General features: G+C 39.1%; 1 protein-coding gene across 1 annotated transcript in view; it reads left to right on the top strand.

Annotated features, from left to right (window-relative positions):
• Positions 1–18624, top strand: part of si:ch211-127i16.2 (probable flavin-containing monoamine oxidase A) — a 50876-nt gene that overhangs the window by 19967 nt on the left and 12285 nt on the right. Inside the window, exons 8-10 of the mRNA XM_034709032.1 lie at positions 214–314; positions 11445–11603; positions 16226–16312. Of these exons, the coding sequence (XP_034564923.1) occupies positions 214–314; positions 11445–11603; positions 16226–16312 (347 nt within the window). The remainder of the gene's footprint in view (positions 1–213; positions 315–11444; positions 11604–16225; positions 16313–18624) is intronic.

An 18624-nucleotide genomic window follows, 5' to 3' on the forward strand; every position in this document is an offset into this window, starting at 1 on the left:
AATGACTCAAGATAAAACCACCCTGATCAATAGAAGGAAGGGCTCAAGAGCACCATCAGTCTTCATTTTTATTCCCCTCTTTTACTCTCAAATAAAGCACGGATATGTTCCATATGTTGTACATCAGGTGAGACTACAGGAATGCGGATTAAATGGAACTAAAAAGAGTGAGCAGTTTTTCAGATTTATGGTCTTCTGTTGTTTTCCCTACAGCAAAGATCCAGTACCAGCCAGCCCTGCCCAGCCAGAGAGAATTCCTAACTCAGAACATGCCTGTGGGCCACATGATAAAATTCATTATTACCTACCAGACGGTGAGTAGCAGAAGATAGATCACAATATAACAGAGGCTTTACATGAATAATGTTCATACCATTGCAGAAACAATCATTTTCAACAATCAGTCTTTGTCTTCTTAACATTTGCAGCAACTTTTATTTATTTTTCTTCCCCAGAGGGTTTATCTCTAACTAATCCAACATCATTTTCGGTTTTATGGATGTTACATATAAGAAAAAATGATAGTGTATGAAGTAGGTTGGGTCATCATATAAATCCTACTTAAAACAGGTGATGTGTTTTTTCTCAAACACAGAAGAGTATTTTTTTTGTGTCGTTTCAAAGCTCATTACAGTCAACAAAAAAATATTTATCACTCTGTCAGGATATCTGTTTTTTGCTCTTCTCACAAAAGCCATTTGAAAGTGCTGTTCATGTACAGTGTGAAAATAACGGTAACTTCATGTTTCTTAATTGACTGCTTCCTGCAAGGCCTTTTGTACAGTATGCTCAGATGGGTTCACATGCGCACTGGCTGTTCTAAATCATGAAAATTGTTCAAATGAGCAGGAGACAAATTTACAATACACCGCAAATTTAAGCTTAACTGAATTACTAAAGGGAATAAAATGCACTCTAGTTTCAGCCATTCATGATAAGAAATTAAATGAAATATGTCCAGTGTGCAATGTTTTCTTCCACATAAAATGCGCAATGTTCCCCAGCAGTGCCGTCAGCTAAAACAAGGGGAAAGTGAGTTTTCAAATATGTATGTTTACCTTGCTATAGCATAGAGAGCCTGTGGCAGACAGCAGCAGACATTGTACAGTAGAGCTTCTGGCACCGGAGATTTGATTTGTTTAATCTTTTCCATTTTGCACTTTACAACCACACATTTAATTAACAAATAGCTTTCACCTTGTTAGTAGATTAAATTTGTCTACTGTAATGAACACAAAATCATTTGTGCTCATGCAAACATTTATGAGATCTGTGTCTTGGTGTTCTGCCAAGATGCATTTGGATTCTGATAAACAAATGAAAATATTGGTCACTGATCATGACTATTGTTTTGTTTGATTATCCACTTATTTTCCTCTGTGTCTGTTTGGAGACAGTGATCAAGCTGCCACGTGACTGGTGGGCTCACTATTACTTTGTATAACAGGAGGTTGGGATTAAGTGACTGAAACATGCAGTACTTTCTTACTAAAACAGCATGGGAAAGTAAGAGTGTGAAGTTTAGCAGTGATTCTTTCTACCAAATATAGCACAGCCAATGCTGGAGGGGAAAGCAGAGCTGACATACAAAAGACTTACAATCCAGAGTAGCAGCAGGGTCAGAATCACAAAGATACTACAGACAAACAACTGGTAACTTTTGTGAAACTGTAAAACTATGAGACCGGTGTTATTTTGATGATATTTCAACAACACAAATCCCCTGTTTACTACCTGGAGCTGCATTATGTTAATTATTTCCTAAATGACTCAATGTCTTTATTTGAGTCTTAGAAAATCATAAATCATATTTTAGGTAGATGTGTATTGGAAGGTAGCACCTCTCTGTAACACTCAATGATCATTTAATGGAGCACGCTATGTTAATCACTAACAGGTGTTATGTCAAGTTGTGCTGCCTTGTTTAAAACATGTTACCATGGAGCCAAAGAGCTGAAAAGAGTAATATGTGTCAGGGCTTTATAAACAAAAATCCCAACACAATTTTTTGTTGTCAATTTCTTTACCATTCATTCGTCATTGTTTCTGTTTAGTTACCAAATTAGTGAACTTTTAGTAGAAACATTTTCACTGACAAGATGAACGCTGACAGAGAGTGAGCCAAGATATCAGATGTATTTCTGCACAGTTGAAGCTGATCATACAGGCTATGTCCAAAATCCCTCACTGTTTACTTTATAGTGTACTTCTGTACACTGTACTTCCCCTCCCTCATTTTGTGAGAGTGTACAAAATTCCAGCTATAATTTATGAACTATATAAATTCAAAGTCGAATTTACTTTATTGGCATAAATGTCATAACAATATTGAAAAGCATTAAACAAAACAGAATAAAAGCTCTTCATTAATTAAATCTGGAATAAAGTAGCACCATAAAAACATGCTTTCAGTGGGTGGGCATGTGTTGGTAGGGATCCGTAAGGAATTGTTTGTGTATGTGTGCAAGAAATTGCCATTTAAAGAAAAAACAAAACAATTAATGATAACAAATGACATTATTAATCTTTTTTTTTCACCGATTAATACTGGGTGCTGTCAAGTAATGGGAGGAGGAAATGAATCATTTTCAGGCATTCCACATCTGTGCTGTTCTTTCAGAAAATGGGGTGATTACTGCAACTTTCTTTATGATAAAGAAGGATAAATTGAAGATGTTTGGGAAAGTGTCCTTTTTGGTTGGTGGGAAGAAAGTGTTTCACTGCGTCACAATGGCCCAATCTCAATGTCCACACTCAATGACTTTGAGGCGTGTTCCCACTATGTCCGTGAGGGTTTAGCGCTGTCCCATTGTCAAATCATCAAGTGCATGAGGGATCTCTCACAGACTTCTTGAGCCCTTTATGCCCCCTTTCCATAAGTGGGCATTGTTGCAGATTTAGCGTAAGGTAGTTACCCATAGTTCATAGTATTGTTAGGCGAAACACGGGATTCCCAGGGGAAGCCCGCGAGCATGGAAGAGTAAACGAATGCCGTAATATTGAATAAAAAAAGAAAGGTGTAAACAAGAAGCATGGAAGGTACAACTAATGTTGCGTTACAAAAAAAGTTTGCATGTTAGTATAAATGTAGAATAGAATACAGCCTTGATCAGCCAAAATATATTTATATTCATACGTGTATAAAAAGCATAAATAATACATTTATAGTTATATATTTATATATTCTACATTTTTTGGTTAAGCAGTCTGTGCAGTAAGAGCCTGGATCACATGGCAATCAGTCTGTCAGTCAGTCCCTTGAGAGCCTTGAATTTTAGGAAAGTAAAATTGTGCAATAAAAATTCCTAATGCCGCAAAGGTGAGCCACGTGACGTTATGCAGGTCACGTGAGAAGTAGCAAAGTGCTGTCCCATTCCAATTTTACAGTTTTGAGCCCTTACAGCCTCCTGCCCTCAATCCCTTTCCAGGTGACGTCACTTGAGTCAAGAAGGGCTCAGGGCTTCGGGAGGACATTGAGATTGAGCCATAGTTTGTTTTTAGGTATGTGGTCTTTTAACTGTCTTGTCATCATTTCTTCTTTTATTTTGTCACACACTTCCTCTTGTGTTGTTGCACTTCCTGCCTTTGTGTGTTTTCCCACTCTTTTGATTGTGTGTCCTGCTCTTATGGTTTTCACCTGTCTTGTTAGTGTCACCTGCATCTGATTACACAGTGAGTGTTTGGGCAATGCCCCACTGAGCCTGATGGTTTAGTCAAACTTCAACTCCCTGTGGGGATGATCTTTGTGTCTCTTCGTGTGTTCACCTGTTTTCGCCTGTTTTGTTAGGCCTTGTTGTTTTCCTTTGGATATTGATTTCCCTGGACTCTGACAGCTTTGGTTGGGCCTTGTTGTTTATTAGTTTTATTTTGATAGTCTGCATCTGGGTTATTTTCCTTTGTAATGCAGCACAGCATGACAATCTGTCCTCTGTCACACTGTGAGCAGAGTGTCATCCTCTATTAGCACTTCTATCACAGGCCACCCATTCTGTATAACTAGACTGTAGGCACATTGTGCAGAGGTATATTTACTTGGTTTCTATCGAGGTCACATTATGGCTTGTGTTAATTATCTTTGAGGACCAGATAACGTTGTAATTAAATGTTTTGGTTGTTTCTCTCCATTCTGCAATACATTTTTCAGTTAGAGTGAATAATGTGGAATGGCCTGGCTATCCTGGGGCTGTCTGGGACATGTTGGGTTTTGTGCAGAAGGCCTAAGGTCTGTCTGGCTGACAGGACTCTTCTCTCCAGCTCTTGGCAGGTCGGGCTAAGGGGTTACATAAACGTGGGTGTTTGTAAAATTTAATTGAACCTTTATCTGTGGGGACCAAGCTGTGCTCTGCTCATATTGTTTGGTTATTTCCCCTGGACATGCAGGATGTTTCTACAGACCTTGGCAGGGATACATTCTATGACGGTTTTGTGCAATTTGTCAAATTCAGTATTTGGTTTTGGTTCAATAATGTTACAGACACTTAAATGAAAAATGACTCTTGTACTAAAAATATATTTTGCCAGATTTGATTGAAGATGTAGCTTTTCATATTTAATTTCACAGAAAGCTCTATATGGGTTATTGTCTGATACCTTCAAACTGTCCTGTGTATATAGAATTAGGGCAGCTGTGGCTCAGAGGTAGAGTGGGTCCTCTTGTACCCATTGATTCCACAGAAGGCATGTGCACCACACACTCCGGAGCTGATCCGTGCCCACTCTAGTCAATGCTCGTGTTTCCACAGAGAGCACTGCAGCACGTCTCAGCGTCCCAGAGCCGTCTCTCTGCTCCACCCCCACTAAAGATACGTGCTGAGCCTATTTTTGACGGAGCCTGCGCCAAGCACATATCAAGCTGGACAGAGCAGAGTGATCTGAACTGGAAGCCAGACACAGGATTCGGTCAATTCAAAATTAAACAACACGAACAGACTCCCGACCATATAAGTCCTATGAATATGGACACTAAAAAAGGGTGAAAAGAAACCTTTTATTTATATAGGGTACTTGCCAAAACTCTCAGAAAATCCAAATGACCAACCTCAGAAAGGCATAGTAACCTTTTGTTAGTATATTCTCTGTTGTTATCACATGATCTCGGTACCCTGAACTCTTGTGGAGTTCTCATGACATTTCATAATCTTAGGATTCCAGCCGCTATGAGCAGTGCCCCACTACCCTTAGTGTTCAAACAGGCTTCCAGTTGGGCTGTCACTGCCAGATTGGACAAAGCTGTGGCACTGATGGAACCCAGCACACATCTTTGCTGTGGAACCAGGAAATTGAGAAAATGTTTGCAGTTCAATGCTCAGATCCACAGTCCACATGTCAAAGTGTCCTTGGTTAAGACACTGAATTCCACAGGGTTCTTAAGACTAAAATGCGCTCAAGTGTGGTCCATTCAAGGTATTTTTCAAGGTATTTGTAGTTTGTTGTATGTTTTGATGCAGTGCTATTGTAATGGAAGTGCCTCCCCCCAATTTTCAGTCTCATTAACTCAGGTTTTCGAGGAGTCTGAAGTGCACTTGACTGTATCTCCAGAGAGTCGTCTCAGAGTGCAGAATTCTAAACATTACTATCTTAAGGGTACCTACCGGTGCTGGTTATACTAATTGCAGTTCTTTAGACATTTCGACTTACCACAGTAGGAAAAGCTCACACATATACATTCTCTTCAAAAGGGACCCACTTCAATAAGGTCTCCTAGCATTAACAATACTGACTCTTGGATTCCTGTGGGTTAACATCTGGATTGGGTCTCTTACTGTGCCTGAGCCCCACTGCTGTTGCTACTTTTTTTTTTTGCTCTGAAAAGAATGTATAACAAGTGCTTTTCTGCTCTACTGTGCAAGTTACAGAGCCCTCTGAGGACTCAGAGAGCCACAGAACATTTTTGTCTTTGATACTAATTTCGTTTTCCTACTGAAAGGCTGATCTTAAGTATTTTTGGATGGCTGTGTTTGATTTGTCAATTTTGGATTTGCTATTGGGTCTCCTATTTGTTTGTTATCCTATTCAATCTCATTATTATTTAGTTCACAGGTATGAGAGGTGAGAAAAGCTTCCCAATTCCCACTCAACTCAAGCGTGTAAAAAGGCAATTTGGGTTGTTAGAGTAAATTGATTAAGGATCAGATCTGGTGTCAGCCAGTTCCTCTCAATGCACTCCTTACAGAACTTGACTTGACTCTGACCTGTGTTTAGAGAGCTAGAGAAGCACACCGACCCCAATCAGAAGCATCATGTCAAAAATATTTTCAGCTAAACAGTTTACTGATCTGAAGGGCTTTTACTTCAGTGAAGGTCCTCTAAGATCTACTTTCAGGCTCTCAGAAATGCTTTTAACTCACACGTTATTGAATTCACTTCTGAATCAATCTGTGACTTAACTTGTGTGATGAGCAACTGCACTATATCTACAGGAAACATATGGTTGTTGATCTCACCTTTAAGCCAAGGAGGCAAATATATATATATTTTGCACAGTGGTATTTAATTGTTCGTTAGTATCTTTTGAATTTATGATTTAGATAGCACCTCTAGATCTTAAAAGTACCTCTGTTTCTACTCAGGGTGTCTAACATTGGCACAATTCTCATTGAACTACCCCCCCTTCCAAAAAAAAAAAAAAAGTCCATGTTTCCATAATTAGAATATATTGCACCTCATTTATCATTTAGCACAAGCACAATCCTGCAATGTCTCCAAGGCTAAACAAACTCTGAATGACAAAGCGTTCACTCTCTGAGACAAGTCAAAGTCTCTATTTTTGCAGACTAAAATTGTATTATATGTTTTCTCTTTGTGGTTGAGCACAACAAATGTGTTTGACGATCAGTCTGGCAGAAAATAACAGCAATAACAATGATTATGATAATGACAGAGGTCCAAGTGAAGATGACACTGTCAACTCGATAAGAAAGATACATCATTGAAAATAATTTATACTGTTGCAACGGAAGTCAAGCAGGTCTACAGAGGCATTCAGTCTAGAACAAAAAGTCAACAGAAACCTGCTGGATATGTGAGCACATAAACCTGGCAAAGAGACAAAGCTGATGACATGCATTAATGGGACATATTTATACAAATGGAGAGAGAGAGGAGGAGAGTAGCTTGGTGTATCAAGTCACCCAGCAGTGTTAAGACTTGAGCGGCAGAACCAGAGGCTGATCCAAGGCAAGCCTAATTCTAAGATTAAAAAAGAAGCCTACAACAAAAAGAAAAGACGATGTCTGCCTTAAGTGGACCCTAACATTTTGGTGGTTCTTCAGGTGTGGGTCCTTTTGGAGACTGTAGGTACCTAATGCAGGGCAGCATTCTGAGGGTGCAATGGCTTAACTCTTTTTCACAAGTGCCGTGTGAGCAGCCGGGTGCCTTTTGCACATGACACACTGGTTTCAGGCGCTGAATATCTTGCAGATGGGAGGCTCAGCTGTTTTTACTGTAAGCAGTGTGTAGTTCTCACACAAAACCGACGGTTCATTTACCTTCTATCAACTATTTCTATGTCTAGATCTGTCGAATATGTCCCAGGGATGAAATCAAAAGTCATCCCTGCTGGACTTCATTTGAAAAAAATACATCACTAGCTGTACGCTATATTAATACACTGAACAAAAATATAAACGCAGCACTTTTGTTTTTGCTCCCATTTTTCATGAGCTGAACCCAAATATCTAAGACTTTTTCTTTGTATATAAAAGGTCTATTTCTCTCAAGTATTGTTCACAAACTTGTCTAAATCTGTGTTTGTGAGCACTTCTCCTTCTCCTTTGCCGAGATAATCCATCCACCTCACAGGTGTGGCATATCAAGATGCTGATTAGACAGCATGATCATTGCACAGGTGTGCCTTAGGCTGGCCACAATAAAACACCACTCTAAAATGTTTGTTCAGTGTAATTAAATAGTATCAGTTTGGGCTGGCCACATTATTTGTGTGTATTAATTATAATAAACTGTAGATGACATGATGTAGATGACAAGCCAACGCATTTGAATAATATATAGTTCATAGTCTTATTTCAAGTAAAGAAAAACCTGACTAATGGCAGCAACTCACACAGCCAACACTCACCTAGTGTAAACAGACACAGACCTTAGCGAGACCTCTTACAGATCTGTTATGGCAGGCTGATGATAAGGAATTTGAAATAATCCAGAGTAGAAATAACCCACGTGTGAACTCCTTTTTAAAAATGTCATTATTCACCAACCCTCCTGTTACCTTCAAATCTACTAACATCTTTTATCCTTGAGGTCATATTGACCCCAGCAATTTAAACCTCCAGAACATTAACATTAAACATTGAATGGGGTCCAATTGACCCCAAGGATAATAGGAAGGTTAAATCACAATATATGACTAAGTTTTGCAATTAATTAAAACATGTTTGTCCTGAAATTTTGTTTATGTGAGTGTAAAAGGAATATCTTCAAAGTTAACGAGTCAATCTTTTTAAAAAATTGCAGTGAGAAAAGGTTTTGAAGTAGATACGTTATAATTTGCTGGTTGTGTGTGAAGATGAATCAGACACCCAAGAGAGTAATAACATTTTCATCAATTTTTAAGTATCTGCTGCAATGAGGGTGTGGGTGTAATAAGAGTCACACATTGGTTAAGTGTTATGCAAATCACATGCAATCCATTCATCCTTTAACCCGTGGTCACAGTTAGCAGTAATGCTATTGTGATTGAATACAAGTGAAAGGGAAGTGTGCGGTGCATATAAAGGTTCTTTTCAATACATGATCTCCTCTCATCCCCACTGAGAAAAAGAAGAAAGTGCCATCCTCCTTCTCATGCTATTCAAGACACAACAGCTATGATCAAACCTTCCCCTAAAATCCACGACAAGTAGAAACGAGACACTTTGATGGCAGATGACAGCAACTATCATGCTAGTATGTAAAAAGCAAAAACACTGAGCTGACTTAGCAGTTCACCAAATGCTCTTTTCGAATCACTTGTGCAAGCAGAAGGGGTTTTTACTCTTAGCATCAGTCTGCTTTCCTGCGGTGGATTATCTTCTGCCCAGTGGGGGACATACCTAGAAGCATAAGCTTGTCCATAGGTCCTTAGAGGCTGCCATGAGCCGGGCCTTACATCCATGTCTACACTTATCTGTGACAAAGTTTCCCACTGCTGGGTTATTTGCCAGAGCAACACCTACACCAGCTGTGTCCTCTCTGCATTATATGGAGCTTGAGTGGAGTCAGTAAGTTCAGTAGCCTGAGGGACCAAATTTGAGCCTGTCCAATGCCAACTGTGGATTGTTTTGGGTCAACAGGGCAGTTGACAGATGACAGCAGGTATACTAAGGCAGCGAGTCCATATGTCTACCTGAACAACATCCAATAATGTTGCAAGTTGCAACTATAACCGAGTAAAGAGCTCACAGCCTTGGTGAGGGCAGGATCCTCACAGCGATCGTGTGTGTTTGCAGAACTCAATCAAACAATCTTGTCCAGCATCCTGTGTGTCGGTTTCGCCAGGATCTGCCTCTCCTCCTCACTGTCTTCTGAGGTTCAGAATTGGATGAAGATATGCCGTGTTATTTCACGCTTGTTGATCATACAAATTGGCCTCCCTGACAGTTTTTTTTTGGCAGGACAGCTGAGATGTTCTGAAAAAAACAAACTGAAACAAACAAAAAATAACAGCCAAGAGTCCTAAATGTTGTGTGATTCAGAATGCTGCTGCTACTTCAAATACTTTTTTAATTTAACTTAATTACCCAGTGAAAAATTTGGCCCCTTGATTTTTCTGAAAGCTACACATGGGAGTTCTAACACAGTGCCATGTAAATTAGCTTTTTTTTTTTCCTTTTTTTGAATAACCGTAGGTTTAGTATGCTTTTTGCAGTTTCAGCATCTAATAACTCGAGAGAGTTGAGAAATGTTCTCTATGATAATTTATCAAGTTTAGTCAGTACTCATGAGCAACTTAAAAGCTCATTAGAAACGAACAAATAAGCATAATAAGTGAGTCTAAAAATGTTAGTCATTGTAAATTAACTTACAATGTCAGACATTCAGAGTGAATCTGCATGGATGGATGAATGAAAACACACTAAAATACAAATGCTTTCAGATGCAGGCATGCCTATGCAAATGAATAGGCATAATCCCATGCACGTATAACCACAATAGTTGGAAGTGGTACAAAAACTGCAGGTATGATTCTGTCAGTGTTAGGGCTGAGGTCATCCAAAAGAAGCAAATATGCATGGCTTTGAAATGTCAAACTGAAATGTCATTTGATGCACACTCCAAACAGTCTGCACTGCCCCAAAGACTTTGCTGCTTATTATTACATGCAGCCAGAGGTTGCCAGCAGGCTACACAGTGTGTGCAAGAGGGCAAAATACTTATTATTTCATGAGACATTTGTTTTAAATTTGAGAGCCTCATGCTATTTAAGGATGCATCATAAAACTGTCTTCACATCATATTTCAAAATTATAGAATCAGCCTCATACAAGATTTTGCTATTTGTTAGCACCACGTAGTTACACTGTGGATGTAAGTATTTCTTGTACAGAGAAATGGTTTTCATGCTGCTCTCCTTTACTTAGAAGTTTAACTTTTCATACTGCTTCTGAATGTATTGTGCGTGCACTGCATTATGGAACCAAATCAATACACACCATTCATCTGGCAGAATTCTCAATTATATCTAACAGACACTCCTCTCACACATGCATTGTGTCCCATTACCTTTATGAATACAAGACCTTGAAAATGTGGATTAGATTTAATATTTGGTGACCCGAGAGCTTGATAGAATCACATGAAAGTTAGCTTTATGTGGTATGAGTTTGAAGAGTCAGCATTTCTCATTGTTTTAAATGACAAGTTGCAGATAAAGTGACAGAAAACAGATGAGGGATTTGTACAAGAGGTTTGTTTTTTACTTCTCAGCGCCTAATAATAAAACAATATACAAAATTCCTGATTAGTGAACAGGCTTGTTCCTTAGAAAACACCCACTGGTCTGTAAAGGAAAATGCGTTTTATTATACATAGACCTATTTTTTGTGTTTCAATTTTTTATGTTGTATGGAATCCCAAGTTACTTCTAGCACAGTCAATCTCTTTTGAGAACTTCTGCAGTGACCACAAATGAACTGGAACTCATTTACCTTTCCAAGGATACTTGCAAAGTAACGCCATTCAATTCAATGACAACTTTTTATCTTTCAGTGTATAGGTAAACAGAACAAGGATATCTCAACAGCCACAAGCAACACATAATTGAATACATTCATGCGATAAAAGATGCTTTGATGTAAAAGAAATAATGTCCGAAAGAACTTTCAAGGGCAATTCAACCTCTTCATGTATCACCTGGACTGTAGGCAATATAAACCAAAAGAACTTTAGTGCATGTGATTTTAAGTTGTGTTTTGTGTTGGCTGTGAACATCATCTGTTTCTCATCAGGCCTTCTGGAGGGAGAAAGGCTTCTCTGGAGAAATCGTGGCAGGATCCTCCACAGACTGTCCGTTCTGTGTTACCTTTGATGCCACCAGCGCCAGCGGTAATGCTGCTTTGGTGGGCTTCATTGCGGGCGAACTGGCTTCTCAATGGACCTCAAGAGAGGTACTGACTTACAAACACAGACTCACTGATTGGTGTTCATCTACATCGATCTATAAATATGTGTGTGTTCTTTGCTTGTATGTCCCTGTGCCATAATGTTAAACTTCTCATATGACTCTATGATTATATATAAAGCACTGAAATGGTTAGTTATAAAAAAGTGTTTGATTGTTATCAGTGAGTTATAGTTAAACTGAAAGTTAATAAAAAAGTGTGGTTGTAACATAGGGGATAAGTCCTGGAAGGGCAGGAGATATTTGTTCAGGAGCTATTCCTGATCTTACAAGCTGCTTGGTGAAATGTCACAGATTTCATTAGCTTAACTCTGACGTCTGGTAGTTTTATTGGACACAAGATTAATGACATGAAACGTTGGTATGTGTGGTAAAATGTCCCTCTGGAAACTGTCTTTGATAACAATGAGTCCTAAAGTTTATATCATTGGCGGGTGTGGTCATTGATTTTAAATTGGAGAGTAAGGATAATTTTTGGAAATGCCCGGGGAAATGGGAAGTTGTGTGACCATCCATCCATCATCTTCGCAGCTTATCCTATTCGGGGCTGCAGGGGGCTGAGGGCAACAGGGCCAACACATGGAGACAAACCAATATCCATTCACTCCTACAGGCAATTTAGAGAGACCAATAAACTTGGTGATTGGTTTTTGGACTGTAGGAGGAAGCCAGAGTACCCAGGGAGAACCCATGCATGCACAGAGAGAACATGCAAACTCCAGCTGCGTAACTTAAATTCAAATCAGCCGAACTCGCAGGAAACTGCATTTTGGAATATATTGACATATCGCTGGGGTGCCATATGTCTTTACAAATTTGGCAATTGACCAGATGTGCTATAACTGGTGAGATATTCAATGTTAAATTAGCATGGAAGAAATAAATGAGAATAGAACTTACACAAGATAGAGAGCTGAACTTTTTGTCTGAACTTTCCTGTACTGTATTTGTGAATGTTGCCTAGTTGCACCTTTCTGGGGTAAAGTTGTTGGAGTTCTGTGCAGATGGTTTGACTCAACAGTTCTTTTGACTACAGATTTATGAGACAGTGTCACATGAATCCATGATGCACAGATTAAAAGGGAACACAGAAGGTAGGACCAAGGCCTGGGACTGCTTTTGGACTCATAAAAATTGATCGGCATTGTGCAGATTCCAACAGTACCTGGGTCTAATGTAGAACTAGAACTAGAACAAAGTGTTATTCCAGTCACTACATACAGTGTACTTCTGGTCTTTGAATGGATACCCTGTCTGTATTTCTACTTTTTTCTATGTTTGTGGTTATCTGTCTGGCCTGTGCCATGTATCCCTTGGTTTCAGATTCATTTTTCAGTTTTTTTAGTTACACATTGAGAAGTTGATAAAAACTTGAACAAAAAACAAAAAAACAATGAGACCTAAAAAGGTACTTGACAACAAATGGATTTTAGGCATCATTAGTGCTCTCACTGTCTCTCGCTCATGCTAAGGGTTAAGCATGGTTAACACCTCGTGCTGTGACAAAGCCAACTCAGTAATTGTTGTTGAAATGATGTTTGTGTGTGGAACAGAATGCTTAGGGGCAGACTTATGAAAACTGCATGTGAGATTATGCATAAACTGAACTCTGAAAAAGTGCAGCATATGGAGCGGATAGAGGGGATTGTTATTGCCATCTTTAAAAACTACCGCTATGACAAATATAGCACATAATGGTTTAAAGCTTCAAGTTTATTTCCAGGGTACCATTAAAGCAGGTACAGGGGTAAATTTTGTTCATCCACAAGGAGCATTTGTGCGCTTTTTATACAAACTCAAGCTTGTTTTTGCAGAAACTGTACTTCTCATGAAATAGAGAGTTGTTTTGTTGTAATGGCAACGTGAATAATTACCCTAAATATGAACACGTATTCCAGACAATGGTCTTTTAAAACCAAGCGGGTCATATAATAGAATTAAAACACTTTTAAGTGTTCATTAATTCTCACTCCAACAGATTCAGTATTGAATTCATGCAGGCTCATTATACTATTTTGGCAATGTTGCACAGTGATAAGGTTCATAAGGTTTATACTCAGCCAGTAACTGAGTGCTGCCATAGAAAGCTGTAATTCGCTTAGTCTCCCACACACACTTTTTGCACACCCTGACCTCTTTCTTTTCCTTGTTTTTCCTCAGCGTTGACATTTTCATTTAGTCCCAGTGCTTTCCCTCTACCTGAAAAATAAATAAATCCAGTATTGTCTCTAGTGTTGTTTTGGCATTTGGTCATTAGCCTGACTTGCTACAGCGCTCCAGAGCTGCTGTCTCCCTGCTGTGCCGCACATGCTGCTAAATAATTAACCCCTGCTTGCTGCCTCACTGCTAAACAGAGGAAAACACTGTTGGTGTTTGTGAGGCAGATACACATCAAGTTTACAATGAGACACTGCGCTGTGGAGATATGACTGGAATGTATACATCGATGTTTTAGTTAAAGCTTCTGTGAGATGTTTTAGCTGATCAGGAGATAGACTGAAGGGAATTCTGATACCTCTTTATGAGCTACAGAAGCAAACAAGACCATCAGCTACAAGACTGATCGACCGCCAGCTTGGGCTGGGTATTCTCAAGAACCTCACAATTCAAGTTGATTTACATTTTTTGGGTCATAATTCAATTTAATAGAAATTCAAATTGAGATTAGTCAATATGCTTCACTGCTGATTCAATGATATATACTACACAACACAAATATTAATGCAACACTTTTGGTTTTGCTCCCCTTTTTCATGAGCTGAACTCAAAGATCTTAGACTTTTTCTATGTACAAAAAAGGCCTATTTCTCTCAAATATTGTTCACAATTTTTTGAGGGGGGGGTCAGAAAACCATTCAGTATCTGGTGTGACCACCATTTGCATCACGCAGTGCAACACATCTCCTGCGCATAGAGTTGATCAGGTTGTTGATTGTGGCCTGTAGAATGTTGGTCCACTCCTCTTCAATGGCTGTGCCAAGTTGCTGCATATTGGCAGGAACTGGAACACGCTGTCGTATACGCCGATCCAGATCATCCCAAACATGACAAAAAAAACAGATCATTCATTACAGTACCTCCTGATATTTGTTAAAGAATGTGGGCATCTTTTGTATTGATTTAGAAAAAAACTGACTCCAAAATGAAATTCACCGTTTTATTCTATTTTTATTCAGATATTATTTAGTAGTAAAATACAATATGTGTTAAGTTATAGTTATATAGAAGTCCTTTGCTTTGGAGGTCCAACCATCACATGTAACTGCTGCTCTCTCTGTTGCCTTCACTACTGTTTCTTTGTTTCCTTCGTCTCTGCGTTTAGGTGTCATATATTTTTGTTATGCTGTACCGCAGTTCCAGCGTGGATCCAGATGAAGATTGCTACAGAGTGTTATCTTCACTGTTCACACAGACCTTGACTGCAGTTTGCAGACAAGTTGTTAAGCTGCATTTTTTTGCTATTTAGCTTGTTTAGCTCTAACCACAGGATTTAAAACCTTGGCATGGTTGTGGAGGTTTGTCATATTGCTGCAGTTGCAGTATTTTAAAATGTCCTCACAGAGCTGACTCTCATAACTGCAACTTCCTCTGTTCCAGTTTTACACCCCAATCCAAAATGCACATCCAAACATCACCTTTTAATGTTGGAGGCATTGACTTTATGTCGGTAACTTCTACCCACGTTGTTGACTCAACAACATTAGTTTTGTCAAGAGGGGTCTCTGTTAGTGAACCACAGTATGGCAGTAACCGTCAAAAGTCGGGATCCTTACAGAGGCAATAATTGATTCCAGGATCCATCCCTACAACCTACAGTCCTGTTTTCCCCAGATCCCTCCCATTTCCTGCCTCCCCCTCCCTTTTTAATAAAAAATCCAAACCCACTCAGCATTCAGCTTTTATTTCTGTCCACACACACCAAAGTTCCCAGGCTGTTCATTAATCATGGTACACGTTCACAATCATCAACTACATTGGATTTAGATGACTCTCTTACATCGTGTACTTGTTTGAAATTATGTTGTTGGTATTGACCTTCAATAAGTGTGGCGGATGCATACTTAGAGGTTAAATTGCATTTTTCTACTATATATTATAACTAAATGTTTACTTTAGACTATTTTCATTCCTTCTACAGATTGACAGTGAGGTTTCTTTTAAATTGAATTTAATATATTGCTCATTGAAAGAAATTTGGCACCAGGCTTCAGTTCATCTAAGTCTTCCTGTTAGGATTGTATTAAGGTGCTATGCCCTCAGCACAACCCTGTGCAATAACGTGTTGCTTAAAGTCAAAGGTAAAGTGACATACAGATGAGAAATCTTAGAAGATTTTGCAACATCTGTCAGCATGTTTTATGGAGATACGTCCTTCCGGCCCCAAGGCTTCAGCTGCTCTGTACATAACTCACCATGGGCACAAATGCAACCAGGACTGTGTGCTGACCATGCTTGAGTTATTCAAATTGACTGCTGCTCTCTGTGTCCAGCTTGGATTGGTTTCTAGACAAGGCATTCATATTTTAGCAGCCTGCTGTTACAATTCTGAGTGATGAGCCAGTGTAATGTAAGTACCATGTTGGTTCAGGCTTTCCCTTTTGTTTGCAGGGTGGAGAGAGAAGAGAAGCCGTGGTTTCCAGTCTGGTCAAATACCTAGGCCCTGAGGCTGCATCTTTCATCCACTATGAAGAGAAAGTAAGTGGTTCAGTTGCAAATATCTGCCGTAATAAAACTATAATGGTTTGATCCGAGGCAGAGTTGAGTATTGCAAAATGTATTGCCTAATTTATTTTTCATGGATACCAAAGAGGGAGGCCACATTTGGAGCAAAAGTCAAAATATCTGTGAGCAAGACTGAGCCACATTAATTTATTTAAAGATTTACAGGGTAGAAAAATATCTGATTTGCAAATAAGCTGCTAAAGTAGTTAGCTTTATCTGGATTACATGCAGTCTTAATAACCTTACAGCACAGTTATATAATTGTCAGGGCCTAAAAGGGGTCTAGAAATCCAAGTAATCAAACCGCATGTTTCATGAGTGCTACTCTGAACCAAAGATGTTTTCAACACATCCAGTGTTGACAAAAATCCAACAAGGGCAGTGGGCAATTTCCATTTTCCAAAGGCATGGGAGGCAATATAGGGAAACTTTTAACAAACCACCTGGTGAGAAATGGTATGTTTTTCCTGCAGGGAAGCAAAGAGAACCACACCTGAATCTATTCAAACCACAGACTTGAAGATAATCTACCATCCTTCCATCCATTATCTATACCGCTTTTCCCATTCATGGTTGCAGGGGGTCTGGAGCCTATCACAGTGGTCATTAGGCACGAGGCGGGGTACACCCTGGACAGGTCGCCAGCCCATAGGACCAAGATGTAGAGTCAAACAACAATCCACAGTCACACCTACAGACTATTTAGGGTGACCATTTAACCTAACTAGTATATTTTTGGACTGTGGGGGGGAACAGGCAAACTCCACAAGAAAGGCTCCCTCCTGGCATGTGGTTCAAACCAGAAACCTTCTTGCTGCAAGTCAACAGTGCCAACTTCTGCACCACAATGCGGACTCCTGATACAAACAATCTTTAATTTCATAGTTAGATAATGACTTATAGTAACCGTGTTAATGATTACAAGAGTTAAGGCTGAAATCAAGTCCTGTGAAATAAAGTGCATTTGGATGGTGGTCAGTGTGAGTGAAGGGACCAAAATGACTTCTGATAAAACACAAAATCAACTTTGATTCTTTTAAGTTACGAGTATAATGTCACTGTCTCAAACATGTGACCAGCATGCCATATACAACCCTTACTGTAACTCATGTTTAAGATCTGACCAACACTGTGGTGAATCAAAATGGTAACCATACATTTTATTTATAATGTGCTTTTCAAAATGCTGAAGGACACTTTACAACCACCCCTTAATGAAAAGGAGTATGAAACAAATTAACAGAAGAAGCACTGAGAAAAAAAAACAAAGGTTAAAGCAGAATTCAACATCTTCAAATAAGTGCAGATCTGAAAAGGTGTGTTTTGAGCAGGGATTTGGATCATGGCAGGTCAGTACAGTCTCAGATGTGTTTGCGGAGAGAATTCCAGAGGGATGGGGCAGCAAAGAGAATAGAACATATATAATTATTGTTTTTACAACAAGACCAGAAGGGGCTTAAATGTTGTGGGTAGACTCTTGGACATTCAAAATCTGGGACATTTCCCCGGCTGTGCATGTGATCCATCTGTGTTAATAAAAGCATGCATTATGGTAACAGTTTGAATAAGTAAAGGGGTGCGGTGTTAATTGTGTGGCACAGGTACAGTTTTGATTAACTCTAAATCATCAAAGATGACGACGCAGCTGAGCATGCAGTGAACTGAATGTGTGTCACTACGGGCACAGTTAGGGTCTGTCGTATATGTGCCATACGGCCCTTTACATTCTGAACACGCGTTTGATGTGTGTATGGCACTTTTATTTGAAGTCCAAGAAAATAAATATAGCCGTAGTGTCAAAGAAAGCGTTTGGTTCCTTGTATTGAGGAGGAATGTGCCTCTATACTTCAACTTTTATCTGTGTTATGCTTTTCCAATACCTCAGCTAAGAATCAAGAGATTACTGCTAAGTGTTGAGATAGTGAAATGTTGCTTTATTGATTCAAACACTTGGTATAACCTTAGAACCAATTCCAGATCAGCAGATTGAAGAGAAAATGTTTCAACCAGAAGCAATGATAGTAAGGATAAAGTGTGGACTTTTTTTACTAAAACTAGAATAAAACTATTGAGGGTAAAAAATAGTAAAATGTGACTAAAACTATAAAGCATTTTTGTCTAGGACTTAATCTGAAATAGCTGACAAAATAACACTGAACCATCATAATCATGACATACTCCTTTAACCCATTTTCTCTTTTTTCTTTCAAATGTTTCAGAAGCTATGAGTGCATGCTCCACATTTCCATCAACTGTTTCATGAGCTGCTTTATGAAACTCTCCTG

The sequence above is a fragment of the Notolabrus celidotus genome, chromosome 19 (genome assembly GCF_009762535.1).
Source record: "Notolabrus celidotus isolate fNotCel1 chromosome 19, fNotCel1.pri, whole genome shotgun sequence".
Classification (NCBI taxonomy): Eukaryota; Metazoa; Chordata; class Actinopteri; order Labriformes; family Labridae; genus Notolabrus; species Notolabrus celidotus.